Genomic DNA, 23347 nt, shown 5'->3' on the forward strand with positions numbered 1-23347 from the left:
ATTTTTGATTTTGCAGAGAATTTGTGTCACAAGAGCATAAGTCACAACTGCAGTGGGAAAGAATTAGGGGTAAGAAATCCAGGAAGGAACTGTTTACAATCAATCTGAAACATATGTCAAAATTTGTCCTCTGCCCACATATAAACACTGGTCATTTCAAGAAGAGGTATCTTGGTGAATGTGGTCGACATAAAGAGAAATAAAATTCTTCTCATTTTTGTCTAACCTTTTTGCAAAAACTTCTGGTCCAAATTGGAATCAAGTTTGATATAAATCTCTGAATCTCATTTTTTTCTCACCGAATAGGATTGTATTTCCCCATGAAATATTTTTCAACTGATTCTGAAGATTTTGTAGGCTTTATATCAATTGTTGCATGAGAACTTCAGAATCAAACCACCCCAGAGACCTTGTTTGATTTCTAGATGGATGGCAAATGTTTGTTCTAATTCATAAGATCTACAAACCCAAAAATTAATGAAACTGTGTCTTCTTACATGTCAGAAAAATACATGAATTTCCTTTCTTGAGAGTATCACTTGATTCAAATTGAAGCTTCAATTTCAGATTTGTTAAATTCCTCAATCCAATGAAATCATAACATTCATTTTCATGTGGATATAGAACACTGATGAATAATCATTCAAAATTGTTCAATACACCCCTGACCTCAAATAATTAATATCCAAACTTGCCACTTGGGCTGTCTTTTATTTTTCACAAGCCTGGCCTTTTTCATGACTCATCTAACTTAATATAAATAATTTTAGTCTTCCTTTTCCGTGAAGCCTTTGCCTTGGAATTGAATCTCAGGATAGCCTAAAGGAGCTCTCCTGAGATCCTAAATCGATTACCTGATTCCAAACACCAACTTAAGTTGACCTGGGCTAGTCCAATCTTAAAATTTGTGTGGAAATTCAATAGATTTCATGATTTTCAACTTCATCTTTTTTCTTGTTGCAATCCAACTTCCATTTCACTGCTGTTTCTGCAAAATTTGACCCGATGAAGGGTCCTGATACATGTTACAGATTTTTTTGTGTGAACCCTCCCAAAACCCCTGCCCAACCCGCTGAGACACTGGACTCAGGTGAAACTCACCTCGCTCGGAACAGGATAGGTCGCAACCAGCTCAGTCCCCCTCTCTTCGCTTCAAGCTCAGCCATGTCCCACAAATCGCGATTCCCTCAAGTACCACAGGAAAACTGTTCAATTCCAGGTTCAAATCCCATTCGGAACCCTCTTCAAATCAATAAACTGATGATGAATCTTTTTCTCCACATGTATACAGGCAGAATCAATTGCTATGAAAAATCAGCGACTAATACCAACTCACACACAGCTCCCTCGGTCTCCAGTGATGCACACCTTCTTCGGGATGCCGATGCAGGTATGTCTTACCTTCTTGCTTTCATCAGATCGCCAAATGCCATTTTCTTGACTTATTACTGGTCGATCCACTGCTTTAATCAATTGTGAATGGTAGGGCACCCAGCAGTAATAGATTAGGATATCGCGGACGCGAGCAGTATTCTAGAACAACAGTGGATCCAGCATTCCTGCCACATCGATCAATGGCACAGCGACGAAGCCATTCTCAAGCAAATCAATTGAACAATCGAATGAACCATCAATACAAAAATGTGCTAATTAGATTCTTGTCTTATCTATCTTATGCTCGGAATTCACTGAATCTAACCTGAATTTTTACTGTTGTCTTCACAGATGCGCCCCAACCAACGAGCATCGTTCCGACAGCAGGAAAGCTTCAGGCAACTGAATGAGTTGCTTTTACAGCCTCGGACCCCTCGAAGTGATGCCTACAGCCACCCATTAGAAGCCAACAGTCCTTATGGACCTCCGTTTCCTGGATCATCAACACCGAGAAATCTTCCTACCCAGCCAAATCTTCAAAACGATTGGCTTTTTATGCATCCAACCCACCCTGTTTATCCTTCAATTGATTTTTTATTCTCTGAAAGCCAAGCAAACCCCTTAGGCCCTGAATCTCAGTCCTCTCCTCCTTCTCGCGCCATTTCCTCGTCAAATTATCTTTATGATAATTTTTGCCACAGTTTTTCACCATCGGTAAGCAATTCTTCAGACAAATGAATTGCTTGAAAATGGCTTGAATTAGAAGCCAAGCAAACTCATGGCATTTTTACTGTGCCTCCTTTACAGACTTACCACAATTTTGGATCGTTTTCAGCAAGTGACCGAGCTCGTGAAGCCACTAGTATTCACCAACGCCAACCTGACCAACCTAACTCAAACCCCTTGCTAGGCCAGCCGCATGGTTTTGTAAACAACCTTCACCACTCAGAAGCTCGACCAACTGGTAGTCATCAATTTCCACATGTGGCACCTGGGCCTCTAGCGACCACTACACCATATCCAAATGAATTTTTTCCTCATCATCTTGCCCCGCAAATCCAAGCCCCAATACAACTTGGGTCACCCTCTCATAAACGAACGTTTTCTGCGGCATCCCTCTATCAATCAAATCCGATTCACTCCACCGCTATTCCTGACCCAAAATGCTCGAACAATACTGGCAAGCATGAGAATTCTTCCCTTTCTTGCCGTGAGTTGACCGTTGAAGCAAAAGAGGATACCCAACCTGGGTATGTTTTGTTCTTTTCAGATATTGGTTATTTTTTCTCTTTTCTTTTATTACAAGGTTTATGCTGTTGGAGCAAGCATCATTTGCACCCAGCCAACCGTGAATTTATCTTCATTTTTTTATCATTCATCTTTATTGAGGTTTGTCCTGCTGGAGCAAGCATCATTTGCACCCAGACAACCTCATTTATGCTGTTGGAGCAAGCCTCATTTGCACCCAGCCAGCGTCCAATTTAAATCTTTCTTTTGATATTTCATTTCTACCAAGATTTTTGCTGTAGGAGCAAGCCTCATTTGCACCCAGCCAACTTTGCCCTTTTTTTTCTATTTCTGTGAAAGGTTTAAGTTGGAGCAAGCCTCATTTGCACCCTCCCCCTTCCACTTTCCAAACAATACCTTAATATGCTTTTCCTTCCTGAGTACTGATCATCTATCTCTACCAATTGGTTTCAGATCAAGAAAACGGATTCGCCGGGGCAGAGCTGTCAAGCAATATGCAAGATTTTGTGCTAAAGCAAATGAACCTTTTGTTAATACCAAACACAACAATCAATCAGATCAAGAAACGAATGTTGATGAAGTAATTCAAGCAGCAGCTCCTCCTGTGGACGATAAATCAATCCACTATTACTTTGTTCCCCCAAAGCGACAACACGATCCAAATCCCAGTGAAATCCTCACCTCTCAAGCAACCCTTCTGGCTTCATATCACCGTCTTTCTCACGGCACCTGTATCATTGCGCCACGAAACCAGCCAGCCTTCTGCAAATTTACTGTGATGCCTTTCTCCAAAATATCAGCTGAAGAAATTCAAGGTTGGGAAAAGTGTCAGCCTACGTGATGTCAAGGATATTATCCTTCTAGCTACACGTGGTGCAAAGCTAAAGATTAGAGTTATAAAACTCTAAGACAAGGTTATAAGGGATAATTCCAACGTAATTGTTGGGAATTATGGCGTAAGAAATAAGGCAATTTGGGCCAATTTGGGCCAATTTGACGTAATAAAATGAATATAATTAATTTTAAGAGGGGCCTGATAAATCAGGGGTGTTTAATCCCTCTAGAATGAAGAACTGGGGCCTGTAAACAGGTGTGGTTTAAATCCCAGAAAGAAATAGCGGAGAATCTCAAGAGAAGGGGCTTAAACTTACTAGTATAAGACCCTAGAGGCACTTGAGGTTCTTCAGGCGTGAAGTTGGGCAGTTGGAGGCGCTCAGAGGAGGTAATCTTGAGGGCAGGGTGGTTACTGGGCAGCTTCAGGGCGGAAATTGGGGCTAAAAATCACGAAAGTAGGTATTTTACCTGGCAAATCACAGGCTAATGAGGCTGTTGAAGGCGGGTAAAATTCTAATAGGTAATGTAAAGCTGGGGAATCTCCTTTTGGGCGGAGAAAGGGCCATTTTTATAGCCTAGGCAGGCCTCCAGGGGCGCCCAGGGGACAGGGGGACACTTGTGGGCGCATTCTGAGGCAATTTGGTTGCGCTACAAGGCGCTGTGGGTCGTGGGACTTTGGGGCTTGAATACAAGGGTTGCCAAGAGCCTTTTACAGAGGTTCTGCGTGGTTTTACACAAGCCTTACGCGTCATGGGGGCTGGTTTGGGGGTTCTGTGACGCTCATTTCCGTGGAAATGTGTCACAGAAGGTACTAGAACTGGCTTCTGTGTACTTGTACACGTGCAAGCAGTGCTTCATACATGTTCTGGAGGCGCTTATTAAGTGCTCCAGTTCATTTGACCCCTTCTACATATTTACTACAGTTGTAATTTACACGTAGTGAGGCTTGGGAGAAGCTGGGGCGCTTTCTAGTGTCTCCTGTGCACGTTGCAAGAGCCTTTTTCCATCTAGAATGTTTTGACATTGAATGACGTGGTAATTACATCTTGTTTGGTGATTAATTACATGTGTACAAGACATATCCAAGTTTACTAAAGACAGAGAAACACAGAAACAAAGATCAAGGGTTCCCCCTACAAATTAACCAAATTACAAAAAAAAAATGCAAGGGTTCCCCCTTTCCAAAAAACAGATCACATAAACAAGGCTTCTCAACACAAAATCCAAAACCCACAAACTGGACCCACTATCCATCCCTGTCTAGCAGGGTTTAAAATAGTGGGTGGATGGCCCCCAGCGCGCCGCATTGAAGGCATTATGCAAAGGGGGGCCACTGAGTAGAGCCCCTCAAACTGTGCAAGTGCAACAGCGGAGGGGGTTGAGGACGAACCACACGCTGGAAGTGCAGCGGCAGAGGACGCCCTGGGGATTCATCAAGCCCAACACAGCCGTCTTTTATAGATATGTGGTCATACACAGTCCAAAATCCGCCAGCACCCTCATTTGTTAGTGTCGACACTGCCATGCCTTGGCAACTATGGCCACCGCCACGATACTCTTCCGTTGGTCCGACCTGCGTGCCAACTTGCCATTTTCAACGCTCACCGAATCTCACCTACATGCAACACGCGCCTCAGAAGCAGTAAGTACGTCTCGTGACTCATCATTACCCTCACAACGGTCAGCACCACCACTGAGCCCTTTCTATGTTTTTTTTCTGCCTTTCAGTCCCGACCCACCCACCACCACCACAACTGAACGATGCGGTGGGCCACGCGAGCATTTGAAATTCAACCACGCCAGAAACTCAAGCCTAAACCCTCCACCATCGCCGCTGTCCCCCGCCAGCCGGCCTTCGCGCTGAGCAGCCCGTTCCTGCCCAGCACTGCCCTTTTCGGCACCACCAACCACCTCGAAAACCGAAAGCAGCCAGAACAATGACAAGACCCACCCCGAGCTAGCACACTCCACCCCCAACGACCCCCAAAACGAACGCAGATGAGCCATCCAGCCCAGCACTACCCGCCGCCCACCCTCCCCGACTCCAAGAGCGCCGCCTCCGACTCCTCACTCTCCAAAACCAGCTCGTCCTTCCGCCACAGGACTTTCCACACCGCATTCGGGCCCCTCTCTGTAAAGTAAACACCCCACACACACACACCCTCAATCCTGCCGAAGCGAGACTGACATGCCCGGAGTGCTGCAGTAACTTCCTGCGCAAAGACTGGATCAAGTACTATGTCTTCCTCGTCCTCCTGCTCATCGCCATCGCCGTCGTCGCCAGTTGAGTCCCTCTCCCAGCCCCCGCCGGAAACAACAAAGCTGACAGCCCCTCGTGCAACAGTTTACCACCACCAGATCGTCATCGCCCTGCACCCGTTCGTCCTCTCGATGCGCAACCTCAAAATCAACGGCGTCGAGGTGGGCTGGCTGATCCCGGTCGCCGTGCTCTTCATCATCTCCTTCCCGCCTCTCTTCGGCCACGAGGTACGCCCCGCCCACACCCACCCACACTGCTTACAAACAAACTGACCACTAGACAAATATCAGATCGTCATCATCCTGTGCGGACTCGTGTGGGGTTTGTGGCTGGGCTTTGCGATCGTCTGTCTCGGCACCCTGCTGGGCGAGCTGGCCAACTAATGGACGTTCAAGTACGCCTGCTGGTTTTCTTTTTGGAAAGCTATTCTCAAATTTGACTATTTCTTTACTGAACTCAGCACTTGTCAGAGTTACCATTGCCTAAATATATTGATTGATTGAGATCAAGGCACCAAAAACTTGTTTTCTGGTGAAAACGTGATCTTGAGCAATTTTAACAAGCAAGTAAGATTTAGCTATTCCCTTTAGATTTAGAATTTTAGCCAACCAGAAGTCCTCCAATCAAAATTCATGAATTCCTATGAGATAATATGAAGCCTAATTTGGAGGTGACTGGGAGGGAATGAATATGCCAAAGGAGAAGTGGTGTGGGTGGGCCCTTAGGAATTTGACATAGGTTTTTGGGCCCTGCAGCGGCGCAGCCGCCTTGGCCTCTAGTAACACATGTAATATTGCTATTGGGGTGTATTCTGGCCCATTCTTACTTACTGGTAACCTGAGCGCTTTGGTTGCGGGCTAGTTTATGCATTATGCATATATGTACACTAGGAGCGCGGGCTTGAGCTCTAGGCAACAGAGCACGCGGGCTTGGGTGCGCCACGCAACAAATAAAGCCATCTTTTAAACTATACACAACACCTCAGTTACGTCACTGAAAATGGGTGTAAATATATGTACTTGTATATATATGTGCATACAAGTGCATCCACGCGGGGCGTGATGCACTTGCGCAAACTTTGAAGTTAGTTTACACAAGGAAGGGATAATAATTAAGGGTACTTGTAAGTGAGGTACCCTAGGTTATTTTACCCGTAGAATAAGAATCTTCTATAATATTTCACATATTAATTACATAAAGCTGAGTAATTAATTTTTTATATATGTATTTAATGTTTTTTGCGTAGTTTTACATATGTAAGAGTAATAATGTCTCTTTCATATGTAACACTACTTTTTATGGTTTTATTTGTATTATTTCTATGTCACGGTGGCTCTGCCATAGTAGCCAGCTGACAAAAAGTTAGTTTGTTTTTTCCTCAATCAAACCAACTATGTTGAAAAAGTCCACAACAACAGACCCCATATGGGTGGTGAAATGTGGGCCTGCAGTTGGCGAAAATGCTCAAAACAAAAAGAAGGATTTGGACAATATTTTTGTGTCGCTCGACTGGTTGCTATGATGCAAAAAGCTCTATACAACGCTGAAGACAAGGCTACTGCTTTTTGTGAGGCTAATGAATGGATCGCAACTCAATTGAAAAAACTGGCTCCAAACGTTTTTGACCAGTATCATAAAGCGCTTACCGAAAACAAGCTACCCTCAATGGCCCATATGGAATATCCAACACCATACAGCATGTTCAACTTTGCATCTTTCTTCACATTCACCATGAACAACTTTTTCAACGAACCCCATATGGACACCGATGTGAACAACTGGACCCTTGTATGCTGGATTCCAATATTCAATCCTCAGACGTTGGACGAGGACACTCCAATTTTGGCCGACGAGGGATTTGACATGGTCGGAGGGCAGTTTAAATTCCGCGATTTTCAGGTCTATCTAGATTTGAACGAGGTTGTGGGTGTCACAATGTGTGTGTTCCGGTCCAACAAAGAAGTACATCAGACTTTGGATGGAGTTTCTAAATCTGGAAAGTATACACGGGTTGGTTTCTCTTGTCAGATGTCTGAAAAAATGTCAAATGCTGTTATTGCATATATTAACCAGCAAACCACTGCAAACCAGCTCCGCATAGCAGGCCAAACAGTTCGGATTGAAGATGCTAAAAAAAACTTGCCAAGGCCTAAAGTCATATCCCTGTATTTTGGTTTTCTAGTATCTTTTTCATGCTTTGAATGTGTTGTTGCCATTTTTTTTTTTACATTTTTTTGTTGAAATCTTCTTCAAACTATCACCACTTCATCTTTCACTGAGTATTTCAGTCATCAAGCTTAAAAGTACTGAAAAACTAAGACTATTTGAATTGATGGCTTTAATCCCCAGCACATGCCCACATGTGGCAATAATTTTGCAAAAAACTTAATATTGATTCATTTGTTGTTAAAATTTACAAACAAAAAAATTGTGCTTCAAACAAATTCACATTGCATTGCCAGATTCTGAGAATCAGAGAATCATTTGGCAGGACCCAGCTGGTAATTTTTTCTGTGTGTGTTCAATGTAATACCTCCCGAGTCCCATGTGGGGCTTCCATCTGTCTTCAGGATTTCTGCTCCTCTCTGCCACAGTTTTCAGCCTCATGACACTGGACAGAAATTAAAAATCACCAAGGAAATTAATTTCTTTCAAACTTCTTCACAAGAATGAAGCAGGGTGGTCATGGCATCCTCCAATGTTACAAAATCACATGTGCCACTTTTTATCTGAAGTGTTATAAGACTCAGCCTTTGCATTTCTATTGTAAAAATGAACAAAATCACATGTATGGAATAGGATGACACTGAGAGCCCATGTTCTATACATGATGGACACTTTGCACCACTGTTTCTTTTTTGAAAACCAAGCATTGATAGGTTTCTTTCCCAAATTTGAAATGGAATAAATGAAAAAATTGAGGTGGCTTTAAACACACACAAATACGGATAAGTATGAGTATCTGAATTGATTATGATTTTTTATTGAACTCTTGGAGTACTAAAAATTGCGTTGAAGTGTTATAATTTTAATTGTAACCATTGAAACAAGATGGGCATCAGCACAGCACATGCTTGGTCCTACAGCAGCCCAGTATTGGTGGAACAAGCCTTAACCACAGAAAGTGGAAATGATTGGCTTACTCATATTAAAATCACCCAGAATCTTATTATGTTTTGTTTCAGTGTGTGTTTGGTCAAAATAACCATCTCCTGGGATTGAAATAATGCCACTGGGCTCCAAAGTGGGCTGAATGTCTGCACTTGGAGGAGTACCACGTCCACCTGAACCGGGAATCCATTTTTAATTTACCATGCACTCAATTCCCAGCCAAAATTCCCTGCTGCAATGTTTCCTTGGGTATAGTTGTAAATGAATTGTGGAAGAATTCAACACTGCTACCTGATATAATTCAGCTGGATATCCAGTTGCTTTGAAGTTGATATTCAAAACAATTCCTCAATATTTCAGCTATATCAGATTGTATTCAGTGAATGTTATGGGATGGCTCCAGAAAAGATTAGGCACAGTTGTAGAAAAAACATCTGCAATGGCACTCGCATGGGAGTGCCTAGCAAACTCCCCTGGTGAATTCTCTCTCAAAATTTGATTCTCACGCGCGAGCTCCGTCGTCTTGGGTATAAGCCTGGCCTGCACTTCGCGCATGGCTCTCGCCAGCAAGTGCTCGCAAGGCTTTGTTAAGCTAGGTTTTGGGCACAATTTGAGAGAGTCACATGACCCAAACTCAACCCAACCCTAGCTTAACTAAGCCTCTAAACAGAGGGTACGGGAGACCCCGCTGTTGAACTCTCACGCAAGGCGTAAGCAGAGCTTGGAGGGGAGATGCAAACTATCACAGGATTTGACAATTTACACGGGTGCTTGAAAGGCTGCCCTCCTGTAAATAAGCTCTAGGAGATACACTATTAATTTAGTGTGGCACAATCTTCCTGAATTAAGCTATTTAAATCCCACTTTCTTAAATCCACAGAATCCTAGACTCTTGGATCTAAGTTTTGGGGTGTTTTTTTTACAAAGCTACAACAAAAAATAGCACACACAACAATTAAACACAGGCACAAGTTGAAAATCCCCAAAGACCCGAAGGCCCTATGGATGACCCTCCAGCTGTGCCGCAGCAACAAGCAAAAGTGGGCCGGTTGTTAGAGTATTCCAGGAAGGCCCTAATCAAGTGATTAGTGGGCTCCCAGGGAGGGGGTAGGACGAAACCGGAGCCCCTGGGGGGACAACCTCATGGAACAGCACTCCTTAAATAAGTTTTCCGGAGGATCCCCCACAAGCACTTGACCCCAGCCACATCTGCTCGTCTCCAATGCCCTGCTATTGCTGCTCCCCAATCACCCGCCACCACCAACCATACACCCGTTCCCACTGCCTTGGGTGGTATTGCTCGCCACTGTAACCGTTGCGCATGTTCCATTGCATTTACAAAACCGCCACCGCCACTGTTGTCATCTTGTACAAGCTTAACAGCTCTTACCAAGGCACCACATCAAGCTCGTCATCCCATTGCTGGGCCAACCCCGCGCCACAACCATCACTTGCATAACCTGCCCACCTCAGCCTGTGCAAAGGTCTATCAACGCGCTCGGGTGGTAACCTCCGTGCAATTATGGTCTTCAAAGTTGGTTTGCATAATTTTATGCATGCATAAATCATAAAATCATAAAATCTTTTTTGCAGGGGATATGACTGTCTGATTATGTAATACAAAATTTCCTAACCAAAATATTTTTATGATTTTATGATTTATGCATGCATAAAATTATGCAAACCAACTTTGAACACCATAAATACACACAAATCCAACAATTATATTTATGTACATGTGTATCTGATTTGGACATGGTCACCAGATTTATAAGCTACCCAGGCCCGGCTGGCCAAGAACTCACAAGGCCGACTCATTCGAGGCCCCGATCCAGTCAAGTATACATATTGGATTTCAGAGTGCAGCTTGCCATGCACGCACTTCCTTCCTGGCTCAGTTCGCCAGTCTTACCGAGCAGCTTAGCTCATCCGTCCAACCTGACCACCCACCCACAAGCCAAGCGCCCGACACCATCCCCCTAGAATGCACTGGCTTTCCCCAACCCTCCTTCTTCTTTGGACCCTCCGCGCTTGAGTAACCAACAACCAAGGATGGTGTGTCACAGTCTCAGAAAGACGCACGCAGATTGACCAAGAATGCCAAGCGTGGATAGCCTTCAAGGGAGATTATACAACGATGGGAGCGTGCAATATCCTTGATGAGAAGTAAAAACAGGTGAGCAATTCAGGACCGTTTATGGCACGTCAGTATACACAGCAGCAGGAGCGGCAGTCTCATCGGTGTGTTTACAGGCTTCCGCATTGTACCGTCACACTCCGACCGTTCCCATCAAGCCCTTCTTGGCCCGGGAGGAGGAAACATTCATGTTCGGCTAAGCAGAAGAGAGTCGAGCCGACTGGCCCCAACGACTGGAAGAGCACAGGCGATTCGGCGAAGCAGGAGCCGAGCACGAAGCACCAATCGAGAGCCGTCCAAGTCGCTAGAGCGCGTCTAGCCCGTGTCGACGAAGGGCGTGCACTCACAATCTCCACGGAAGACGCAGCAGAAGACAAGGCGCCATCACTCGCCGCACAGGGACGGCCCATCTTTGCACCAGGTCACACCACGACTGCACGAGCATCTCCGCCCCGAAGCAGGCGCACTGACGACCCCGCAGAGCGCTTCCCGCCAAGGATCCGCGCGGGCGGTCCTCCCTGCGCCCGAATGGATGTGGTACTCCGACAGCAAGGTGTAATAATTCAAAGAATTCCTTGACACCTGAATAAGATGATTTAAGAATTGATCTGAGTGACAAGCTCAGGAATGACAACGACTACGACTCTTGACTACACACCTGAATAAGATGATTTAAGAATTGATCTGAGTGACAAGCTCAGGAATGACAACGACTACGACTCTTGACTACACACCTGCGGCGATGCAGATTGATGTTTGGGGTTTGGTTGATTGGGTTATGGGAAGGACGCGCGAAAGACAATTAGCCTTTTTCTTCACTTGAGTTTGTTTTTGACATTGCGCGTGAAGAAAAAAGAAAGAGACAAGAAATAACAAATGATAATGAAAAATAGTGATGATGGCGAACCTGAATAAGATGATTTAAGAATTGATCTGAGTGACAAGCTCAGGAATGACAACGACTACGACTCTTGACTACACACCTGGGATTTGACGAAACAGAAAAAGAAAAGATTAACAATGATAGGAAAAACAATTAAATAGTGGGAAAGATGGCAGGCATACCTGCGGCGATGCAGATTGATGTTTGGGGTTTGGTTGATTGGGTTATGGGAAGGACGCGCGAAAGACAATCTGAATTGGATGGATAGAGTGGAAGAAGATAATGAAGAGTAACGAACAACATTTAGCTTGAGTTTGACTTTGGGTTGGATTTTGAGGATGGTACTTACTAGCCTTTTTCTTCACTTGAGTTTGTTTTTGATATTGCGCGTGAAGAAAAAGACTAGCAAGTGTGGCCGGGTGTGCTTCCTTTTGAGTGCGGGGGAATTTTCAACTAGGTTAGGTTTATACTCGGTATGTTGCGGATGCGAGTGAGAATTGGATGAGTCTTGAATATTCAAAATGATTTGCAGGCGGATATTCATAATCTAACAGTCCCCCTCAATTCGAACGGCATTTGACAATCCAATCATGCTCCGGAACTTCAAGAAAGAAGCTTTGCCAAGATTTTTAGTCAGAATGTCAGCTATCATGTTTGAGGTGTATGCGTGCTTCATTTTGAACGTCCCGGCTTGAACGTGTTCCCGTATCCAGTGATGTTCAATGGCAACATGCTTGACCCGGCCGTGATGAACCGGGTTTTGGGCTAGATGTATTGCGCTTAAGTTATCGCAAATTAATTCGAGCGGAGTAAGGATAGGCATACGAAGTTCCTTCATTAATTTGGAGAGCCAGAGGGCTTCTTGGCCCGCCTCAGTGATTGCCTGGTATTCAGCCTCCGTCGAGGAGAGAGCAACAGTCGGTTGAAGACGGCTACGCCAGCTTATGGCACCGTCCAAGAGCTTAAACCCATAGCCTGTTGTGGAGCGCAGAGTCGATTTGTCCCCTGCCCAGTCCGCATCGCTGGCGACGGTGGGAAAAGTCCAGCTTGGATTAGCAGATAAGTTGGGTGATCGATCAGATTTGTATTGAATTGCCAGGTTGATTGTTGTCTTGAGGTATCGAAGCACGTGGATGAAAGAGTCCCAATGTTGCTGATTTGGTTTTTCAAGAAATCGTGACAGTACTCCTACAGCAAAGCTGATGTCCGGCCGCGTACAAATTGCGATGTACATTAGTGATCCGACCGCCTTACGGTATCTCTGGTTTTGACTCGTGAAGGCAAGCAAATCTTCATCTGTTGACTTGGTTAGTTTCACGCTGTATCCGAATGGGGTACTTGCGGGACGGCAACTAGTCATGTTAAACTTTTCAAGGACATGGCTGATCATACCTGCCTGATGAAGTGAATAATTCCCGTCGATGTCGCGTTCAATTTCAATCCCTACCGCGAATTTTGCTGTACCAAGATCTTCCATCGCCCATATTTGCTTTATTTCACTCTTGACGCTCGATATTTCATCACCGGTTATAATCATATCATCAACGTGTAGGCAAATGATGCTTTGTTTTTCATTGCGACATTGAAAGAAGACACACGAGTCAGCTTCGGTTTTCTGGAAGCCGATTGTCTGAAGGTATCTCTTGACTTCAAGGTGCCATAGACGAGCGGATTGTTTTAATCCGTATATAGATTTGTGGAGCCGCCAAACTTTGTCCTTTCCGCCCTGTTTGAAACCTTCAGGTTGTTCGAGATAGATTTCCTCTTCAAGATCACTGTTAAGGAAAGCGGTGACGGCATCCATTCGTTCAATAGCCCAGTTCTTTTGAGCTGCCAGGGCAACGATTAGCCTGAGGGAAGCGGGTTTGCCGGTGGGAGAAAACGTCTGATCATAGTTGACACCCTCCTCCTGGGTATAGCCTTTTGCAAAGAATCGGGCTTTGTATTTTGAAATGGATCCGTCAGGTAACGTCTTGACTTTGAAAACCCAACGGCCCTTGATCACCTTGCGATTTTTGGGTTGGCATGTCAGACTATAAACCCGTTTAGATTTCACCCTGTCGACCTCCTTATGGCATGCTTCAAGCCACTTGTCTTTAAACTCGGAGAATTGGATTTCATTGAATTTTCTCGGTTCAAACTTTGGGTCAGAGAACTTGTCATCGGGGAGCTTCTTCTGATCGGCTGCAAGGTATGCGCGGTTTGGCAATTGGCTAATTCGGGTGGATCGACGGACATAGTTTGGGTGATCAGGGTGATTTATCGGCGGTTTAGGAGGGATTACACTGATTTTGAGGGCTGGTGCTTCTGGTGCGGCTGTGACTGGTGCTTGGATGGAAGAGTCTGAGTCGGAATCGTCGGTGCAGGAAGAAGATTCATCATTGATGTCTGGTTGTTTAGGTGCTTCATGGGCATCTTCAATCTCGGGCTCTATCAAGAATTTGTCAGGATCAACGTCTCCGCGCTCAGGAAAATGTTGTTCATCGAAAGAAACCTCATGTGTGTTGATGATTTGGTGGTTGGAGTAATCAAAAATCAAGTAGTTTTGATTGAATTCGTCAAAACCCACTAGGAAGCCTTTCCAAGAAGTTGGGCTGAATTTGTTGTCCACGGTTTCTTTCCGGTTGTGGATATACGCCAGGCATCCAAAAGTCCGAATGTAATTGAGATTGGGTTTGTGTCCATACCAGAGTTCGTATGCGCATTCCGGCATCCCATTTCTTGAACAATTGAAGATTCGATTTTGAATGAACACGGCGGCATCACATGGGAGACTCCAGTATCGAGTTGGTACACCGCTCTGTAGAAGAAGGGCCCTAGCTTTAGTGGATATGGTCCACATGAAACGTTTGACGAGGCCGTTTTGCTCTGGAGTGTACGGTGCCGTGGTGTTTTTGACAATTCCGAGTGATTCGCAGAACGGGAGGAGTAGGGAGTTTATGAATTCACTTCCCCCGTCTGTTGTTATCATTTTGACTTTTCTCTCACAATGTCTTTTGGCTCTTAGGATGAATGAATTTATTGCTTGAAAGACTTCTTCTTTTGTTTTAGTTTTTAAGAAGAAGATGAATGACATGCGAGTATATTCATCAATTATCAACATGAAATAAGAGTGATTGAAGATACAAGGTGCTCGGATTATACCGCTGAGATCAATGTGGATGTTTTCTAGGGGATTCTGAGAGTAAGGCTTAGTGCCGGAGAATGGAAGTCAAGTGGATTTGCTCAATTTACAAGTTTCACAATTCAAATTCTCCTTCGCATGACTCTCGAGGGTTTTCTTGAGATACACCGGATTGAGATGTCCTAATCGATTGTGATCGGTTCGATTTTGACCACCATAAGGTTATTCACGTATCGTCCACGGAGAAAGGTTTCATCGTCAAAAGCAATTATGAATTTGGTCGGGTCATTGGGATTTTGAACTTCGGTGGCACCTTTCTGCTTGAGGGCACCGGCGGCGATGAGGTTATTTATTAGCGACGGAATGAATAAAGAATTTCTAAGGGTGAATTGATCAATGGTCACTCCTTTGATGATGACGTCGCCACTAGCTTCGACTTTCAGTTCTTCGGCTCCTGCTGTCATTATCGAGTCTTGAACTTGAGAGTTGTTTTTGATATGATGGAAAAAGGCGTAGTCATTGAACATATGACTGGACGCGCCGGAATCCCATATAGCTTCAAACTTGGGATTGACAAGATTTGCTTCGTCGCCGTGAGCAATGAAGACGTAGTTCTTCTTTCTTGGAGCTGTGTCGGTGCTGGTGTGGCTTGCTGTGATAGGAGCGGAAGGAGTCGTTATCTCCGGTTGCTCAGAGGATCTAGCAAGATTGGCCCTGTTTTTAGGTGGGTTCAATCCGCGTGATTCAAACCATTCGCGTTGCGCATGAGCGTTCTCAGGGCGTTTAAAACACTTAGTTGCTGGGTGTGGTCCGACACATGTGGTTGGCGTGCATTTGGGCTTGTTGGCATTGGCTTTGTAAGTGTTCCCGGCGAGTTTCAGGCTGCTGATTCCGCTAGTCAATTTGTCGTTTGAGTCGAGCTCGAATTCTTCATTCTCATCTTCATATTGTTTGAGTGGTGCAATAACTGATCGGCTGTTGATCGGCTTCACAGTGTTGAGGATGTGAAGCACTTGTCGAATATGTGAACTGTGGAGGGAATGGAGTAGTTTTTGTCCTATATTAGATTCATCAATTGTTCCTCCTCGGTTCAGGAATTTGTTCTTGAGCTTGATGAAGTTGTCGATATGATCAGATAGAGAGGTCTTGTAGTCTTGTTTAAATTTGTCAATTTTAACCCGAATTAGGTAAAGGTTTGCTTCGTTGTCCGCTTGGTGAAAATCTTTAGCTAAGTTCCAGAGGTGAGCTGGTCCACGCATGATTTCTGGAACCATTTTTCCTGGTCTGGCTTGCGCATCGGGATCTTCCTCGAGTTCTTCATCTGACGGCTTGATAAATTCTTGGACCATTGGAATTTCCACGTCTAGGAGAGCTGAACGAAATCTGGTTGAGTTTGTTTCGTCCATTCGTGAGAAGAGGAACTCTAGCAGACATTTTCGATTGATGTCGTTGATTTCGGGTGCGATTGTCATGTCTTCATAGTATATGTCTTTAAGAAAGGGTTCGAATGAGATGACATCCAACGCGCCTCTGACCTGTTTGGACCAAGAAGCATAGTTGTTGTCCGTGAGATCTTCGATTCCTTTGATTTTATGGAGTGTCGATGACATAGCAAACGCATGCGCTTGCTCTGCGCCTAGAACTAGTCCACCGCGTGTTGCGGCATTCTTAGCTGCAATCTTTTGAAGACTCAGGAGTCAGGCTTGTTCGGTTGGGTTTCGTTCGGCCATTTTGATCTCTCGCTACCATGTAATAATTCAAAGAATTCCTTGACACCTGAATAAGATGATTTAAGAATTGATCTGAGTGACAAGCTCAGGAATGACAACGACTACGACTCTTGACTACACACCTGAATAAGATGATTTAAGAATTGATCTGAGTGACAAGCTCAGGAATGACAACGACTACGACTCTTGACTACACACCTGCGGCGATGCAGATTGATGTTTGGGGTTTGGTTGATTGGGTTATGGGAAGGACGCGCAAAAGACAATTAGCCTTTTTCTTCACTTGAGTTTGTTTTTGATATTGCGCGTGAAGAAAAAGACTAGCAAGTGTGGCCGGGTGTGCTTCCTTTTGAGTGCGGGGGAATTTTCAACTAGGTTAGGTTTATACTCGGTATGTTGCGGATGCGAGTGAGAATTGGATGAGTCTTGAATATTCAAAATGATTTGCAGGCGGATATTCATAATCTAACACAAGGCACACCATTCCAAGCAGGTCTTCAGCAACCTTCCTCCAGCTAAGAGCTCCTCCCTCGGGCCCCCGCCTAAGAAGCTGGACTCCCAAGACTCAACTGTCCTGAAATTCTTCAATGACTCCTCCAAGGCCGCAAGAGGACTCGCTGTTGGGAAGGAAGGACCTCTTGACATCAAAAAACAAAGCTCTGGAAGAAGAAGAGGAACCCGGTCAGGGCCCCATATTAGTACTTCAGACTGTTTACAACAAAGGAATGGGAACACAAGTGGTCAGCTCTCCGGACCAAGCAGGAGAGTGGTGGCATGTGCCTGCAGCCGGACGGAAGAGTTCCCGTGACAGCAGTTCATGCGCAAGGTGCATTCAAAGCTTCAGATCTTCCTGCGCCTGCCCCTTGATGGGTGCCCTTGGCTCGGGCCGTGGAGCCCTGCTGGTCCAGTTCAAGATGGACAAGCCTAAATGGGGTTGCATACGTTTTTGACAAGGTTGCACGGGAAGGTGGTGCACAAGCAGATTATGGGCGTGACTGCAACCGCTGTGCCAATGTGATTCTTCCCCCCAATGTGATACCCAACCTGGAGGCAATCTCTGAATCTTGAGTATTTGTTTGGTATTATGAGCAGGCGGCAAAGGACCTTGATTGTGTTGGCGCCAAGCGCAACCCGGTCTCCCGCCACCAGCAGCATATCTCACTTCAACCTTCCGGGGGACTGGTGGGTTCTTAGTATTGTAATATTGGCTGGAGAGAAGCTTGTGTTGGAATAATCCGCGCGCGCGCGCTCGCCAGAGCTCCTGCTCCCACTTGACCATTTGCTCGCTGCTCATCCGCCCAAACTATCCGCTCAACAACATCCTCAAACTCGTCTCAACCCTCAGTCGACCAACTCGTCTCATCCACAAGCCTCAACCACAATCCAGCCGCCAACAACAGAAACCACAAGTCGGCCACTCTCAAGATGAATATAAAAGACCTCCTTCCCTCGACTCAACTTCTCCCTCAGCTGACTTCATCAACTCCAAACTTGACCCACATTCAGCCTCAACTGCTTGGCCTCCGCTCCATCTCAACCTCAAAAACTCCACCAACATTCCCGTCCTCAATCTCTCCATTCAACTTTGACTCTTCCCTTCCTTCTTCCTCTACACACTTTCCCTATTCTCTCTTATAATCCAATCCAATTGTCACCGACATCACCTCGAATCATCGTCTTTGACTCAACCTCTCATCCTTGTTGCTCCGATCTACTCACTAGAATTCATCAATTGGCTTCTTCCAATTTGGTGAGAAAAAACAACAACAACTCCTCAAAAATCAACAGCTTTTCTCGTCACCGTCAACCTAACCTTTTTGTTTGCCTTTTTGTTATTTCCAATAGCGTTTACTATTCTTCCTTGTTTGATCTAATCTACCTCAGTCTGTCTGTCTTGATCCCATCTAAAACTCACTCCTATCGCGGTATGCCTCTCTCATCTAAAAACGATCTTGTCACTCCACCGTTAATCTAACTTTGTATTGCTTTAGTCCTGGTTCTAGTTTCAATAATAAAAACTGCTTTCCCTCAGCTTGTGTCCTTGTTTCTTTTTGATCTCCTCTTGTCTTGTGCTATGTGAAGGTAGTTGGGCTTCCCTGATACCCAACGGGTTGAGGAGGTCAACCCCAAGGGAAAAAATGAAGCTAAGGTGGGGTCATTGACAAATATCCAACCCCATAGAATTTTCAAGTGCTTAAGCAGGGAATACTCTGTGTACTACTAAGACATCCTTCACCTTACACTCTGTTTTAACCTGGCCATTGATGATCTTCCTCTCCAAAAATCTGATGATTTATACATAATTTTGTGTCCAAACTGGGAAGTTATGAAAAATGTGAGACTTGAGAGACTCAGTCATCCAGAATTTCTGACATTTGTAAGGGTGCCACAAAATTGAAGTTGTGGGTTATTTGACAATAGTGATAAGAGTACTGTAGATGCCCACTGTCAATGAAATCATTCACTAATTTGTTTTTGAGTGTCAATTAGGCATAAATGTTGATAGAAGCATGACCAATTTTATTGTCTTGCTCCCTAAAGAAAATATAGTAGGGGAGGGGCGGCTTTGCCACCAGCCACAGTGAGCCTCCCACCGGGGGGGGGGGGGCTTGTGTTGAGCTAGACCCAACCCAACTTGTAAAATCTTGGGTTGGGTTTGGGCAGCCAATTCTCTAATCTGGTTGCCCAAGACCTGACTGGGACACTGGAGGATGTCAATCTGGGAACTCAGATTTTTCCAGATTTTGCGGGGAAATATAGGCTTGATCATCCCAAATCCTAGATCTGCATAGATTTCCCTGCAAAATCTGGGAAAATATGGGTTTCCAGATTGGTGGTTTGAGAACTCCTTTTGGGACGGGTGGCAGTTATGTGAGGGGGAAATAGCAGTTCTAATATTTCAAGTATGTATGAAGCTTTACAACTGTTACAGGTGGTTTGAAAGACCTGCCCCTCTATGATACTACGCAAGAGCTATCACAACAAATTTATGGACCTACTTTGCGCAGCAGCAAAAAACTCTTTGCGCACAGAATCGACTGTCCCCCAACGTCAAGCCCGCTGTGCGCGCAAGCCAAAAAATACTTCGCACACAGAAACTTCCCCCAAAAGAAGGAGGGGATTTTTCTCAATTTTTTTTAATTAATCAAAAGAGGGGGTCTTTAATGCCCTCTCCAAAAAATATTGGATTTTTTGGAGGTGTCCTTGTCATGTAAAAAAAAAAACATAATTAATATCCAAAAAAAAAGGCACCCGCTACCCCAATAGCCCACCCTGGGGACTTTTCACCTGCTAAGACTTAAGCGGTTGGGTACCCAGCCCCTTGAAAAGAAAGTTCAAGGGGCAGCAGCTCCGGGCCCAGCTATCCCCCAGCCGCTGTGCCAATGGACGGCACAGGCCATCAAGCAGAGTTACACACTCCCCCAATGACCGGCCGGCCAGCACACATGTGTGCATCTAGCACTAATTACCGGTCATCGAGGGGATTGTGTACTCCTCTCAATGGCAACTTGGTCCCGGTCATCGAGAGGAGTACATCCTTCCCTTGATGACTGGGTTCGTTCCGGTCATTGAGAGGAATGTTCACTCCTCTTGACGACCGGAGCTTGGTGACCTGGTTGCTCCGGTTGGCGAGAGGAGTGAACACTCCCCTCGATGACCGGAACGGACTTGGTCATTGAGGGAAGGATGTACTCCTCTTGATGGACGCCCTGTTCCAACCATTGAGAGGAGTACACTCACCTCGGTGACCCAATCACTCCGGTTGTTGAGAGGAGTGAACATTTCTCTTGATGACCGGAACGGACCCGGTCATTGAGAGGAGTACATACTCCCCTGACCCAATTGCTCTGGTCATCGAGAGGAGTGAACACTCCCCTCAATGACGGGAAAGGACCCGGTCATTGAGGGAAGTATATACTCCACTCGATGACCGGGATAGATTGGCCATCGAGAGGAGTGAACACTCCCCTCAATGACCAGAACGGACCCGCTCATTGAGGGAAGTATGTACTCCACTCAATCACCGGGATAGATTGGCCATCAAGAGGAGTACATAATCCCCTCGATGACCGGTAATTTGTGCCACATGCACGCACGTGCTGGCCGGTCATCGGGGGAGTGTGCAACTCCGCTCAATGGCCTGTGCCGGCCATTGGCACGGCAGCTGGGGGATAGCCGGGCCCAGAGCTGCTGCCCCTTGAACTTTCTTTTTGAGGGGCTGGGTACCCGACCACTTAAGTTTGAGCAGGTACAAATGTTAAGATTTCAGCTCAAGGTGATGAGGTGATGGAGGCGTATTGGGAGGTGAAAGAGTAGCTGGTGACTTGACTGGTTAGGGGCTCAGGTTGGTCACTTTGGTTGGGGCTCAGACTTGATGATTTATATTTCATGCCCGAGGAGCAGACTTTAACCAAACAACTAGAGAGCCCCCCAGCAAGATCCAAAGGGGGGCCTAACAGCAATGACAGGGGAAAGGTGACAGGACAGGACAGGGTACTGGACAGGTAACTGAACAGGTGACATGGACAGGACAGGAACAGGAACAGGGCACTGGACAGGTAACTGAACAGGTGACAACAAGACAGGAACTGGGACAGGAACTGGGGAGAGGAACAGGAAAACAAAGAAAGTGAGCAGACTAAGAGCTCAGATTCTGACAACAAAGACCCTGGGGTAGCGGGTGCCTTTTTTTTGGATTAATATGATGATTTTTTTTTTTTGCATCACAAGGACACCTTCAAAAAATCCAATATTTTTTGGAGGGGGCAAGTAAGGCCCCCTCTTTTGATCCATCAAAAAAAAAATCCGGAAAAATCACCTCCTTCTTTTGGGGGAAGTCACTGTGCGCGAAGTATTTTTTGGCTTGCGCGCACAGCGGGCTTGGGTTTGGGGGACAGTTGATTCTGTGCGCAAAGAGTTTTCTGCTGCTGCGCGAAGTAGGTCCACAAATTTATTTTATTGTTGTGGCAAACTAATGATAGAGAAAACTATTTGTAGCAGTCTCCTATCAGACCTAGATCAAACTCAAATTCAGCGGGAATGGTTTTTTTTCTTTAGTGGTATTCGTATGGATAGTGGATTGGGAGTGATTATGGCAGCCTGAAGTCAGATAGTGGAAATGAGTAGAAAGGTGAGATATGTTTTATATGGTTTTATATGTTTTTATGAATGAAATACGGATGACTGAGATGATATGAGCTTTGAGAGAAAACTGATGGTAATTGTGAACTATTCAAAGTGTCTTTGCCCTCCTCCTTAACCTTCATTTAAGAGCACAAATGGGTTAAGATCACTTTGACTTGTTAAGAGCACAAGGTGGTGATGCTTGCTACTTGAATACTTGTATATCCTCTGAGGTATGAAAGATGTTGATGGGTAACTTGATTGAGATCACACTACTGGATTTACTAGGATTTGTGACGGAAGGTCTAAGTGAGATGTGTGTTCTGGTTAGAATTGCCTGAGTGGCATGCTGAAACTGAGGGGTAAGACATGCTCCTTATATAGTAAAATGTGAGGGTTTTTTGCTGGTGGGAAATTCAGTTGAGAGATTTATGCTGGTGTGACTTCTCCTTTGAGGGATTTTTGCTGCATGGAAGCTTCTATCAAGGGATTTTAGCTGGTGAGGCATGTGATAAATGTGTGATCCAACATGTGACTGATGATGTCATGTGACCATACAGGGGTACATGTGTACGCCTGTCACTACATCTTAACTATGTACTTGTACTTAATTCTATACTATGTACTACCAAATATAATTGTATAGAATTTGATTATGTTCTATCAAAAACAGTGTAATCTCAAATAACTTTTGACTGAGTGGAGCCAGCCTAGTGGTTCACAGGAGTGACTAGGGGTTAAATAACCTTTAGAATCTAATTGTGCAATAATAAATCCAAGAAAATGCCTCCTTCCCATACAGTATACCATGACTTCATGTAATTTGATACTTGAAACAGATTTGGCATACCACAGCAGGAAGTCCTCCACTTTCAACAGTCAAGTGGGAGTTTGGTGGCTCTCAATAAATTGGGCCAGCCCAATACCCGTCGTCTCATGATCCAAAACCACCCGACCCGACCTAGAATCGCAGTGGGTCGGGTCCGGGCGCTGTTTTTCTACCCGAAAACGACACGTTTACACCCTGACATGTGATAGAGAATTGCTGTTACATTTATGCTTGGAGATACTAGATAGAGTGGCTAAATATTGGTGGATATGTATGATTTATCACTATGACACTGTGCTGAATTATGCCTAAATAAATACATTGGAGAATTTTGAATCTGATAAAACTACAATCATTTAATTTGGTTGACATCCATGGCAACATTCTCCATATGACGATAGCTTTTCCGAAAGGAAAATAATAGTAATAACAAAAATGTGCATAGCAAAATGGGCCCTGGAAAGTCAATTTGCTTTCAATTTCGACATTTTGTAGACTTCAATTGTCGTCGATTTTGATTTATGTGTGTACAATAACGACGACACCGCCTGCAATCATTGCAGTGTGACTTATAATTTCTATTGGAGATGTGATGCGGTTTGGGGTCAGGAATCCGACTTCAGTTGAGTGCTCGGTAGATTTCCGAGTGATAGAAAACGTTTGTCTCCTTTTTTCGTTCTTTGGATGTAAGCA

General features: G+C 44.9%; 3 protein-coding genes across 3 annotated transcripts; all 3 read left to right on the forward strand.

Annotated features, from left to right (window-relative positions):
* Positions 1 to 1005: 1005 nt before the first annotated feature.
* Positions 1006 to 1479, forward strand: PtA15_12A533 (uncharacterized protein; the record flags this gene model as incomplete). The annotated part of the gene is made up of 1 exon (XM_053162152.1): positions 1006 to 1479. The coding sequence occupies one exon, from the start codon at positions 1006 to 1008 to the stop codon at positions 1477 to 1479; it is 474 nt and encodes a 157-aa protein (XP_053026098.1).
* A 95-nt stretch (positions 1480 to 1574) lies between these two features.
* Positions 1575 to 2284, forward strand: PtA15_12A534 (uncharacterized protein; the record flags this gene model as incomplete). Its single annotated transcript, XM_053162153.1, has 3 exons — positions 1575 to 1643; positions 1726 to 2088; positions 2210 to 2284. 3 exons carry the CDS (start codon positions 1575 to 1577, stop codon positions 2282 to 2284), a joined length of 507 nt encoding a protein of 168 aa, XP_053026099.1.
* A 3170-nt stretch (positions 2285 to 5454) lies between these two features.
* PtA15_12A535 (uncharacterized protein) lies at positions 5455 to 6099 on the forward strand (the record flags this gene model as incomplete). The annotated part of the gene is made up of 4 exons (XM_053162154.1): positions 5455 to 5594; positions 5663 to 5739; positions 5801 to 5943; positions 6007 to 6099. The coding sequence occupies 4 exons, from the start codon at positions 5455 to 5457 to the stop codon at positions 6097 to 6099; spliced, it is 453 nt and encodes a 150-aa protein (XP_053026100.1).
* Between the last annotated feature and the right edge of the window lie 17248 nt (positions 6100 to 23347).

Source organism: Puccinia triticina, chromosome 12A (genome assembly GCF_026914185.1).
Source record: "Puccinia triticina chromosome 12A, complete sequence".
Taxonomy (NCBI): Eukaryota; Fungi; Basidiomycota; class Pucciniomycetes; order Pucciniales; family Pucciniaceae; genus Puccinia; species Puccinia triticina.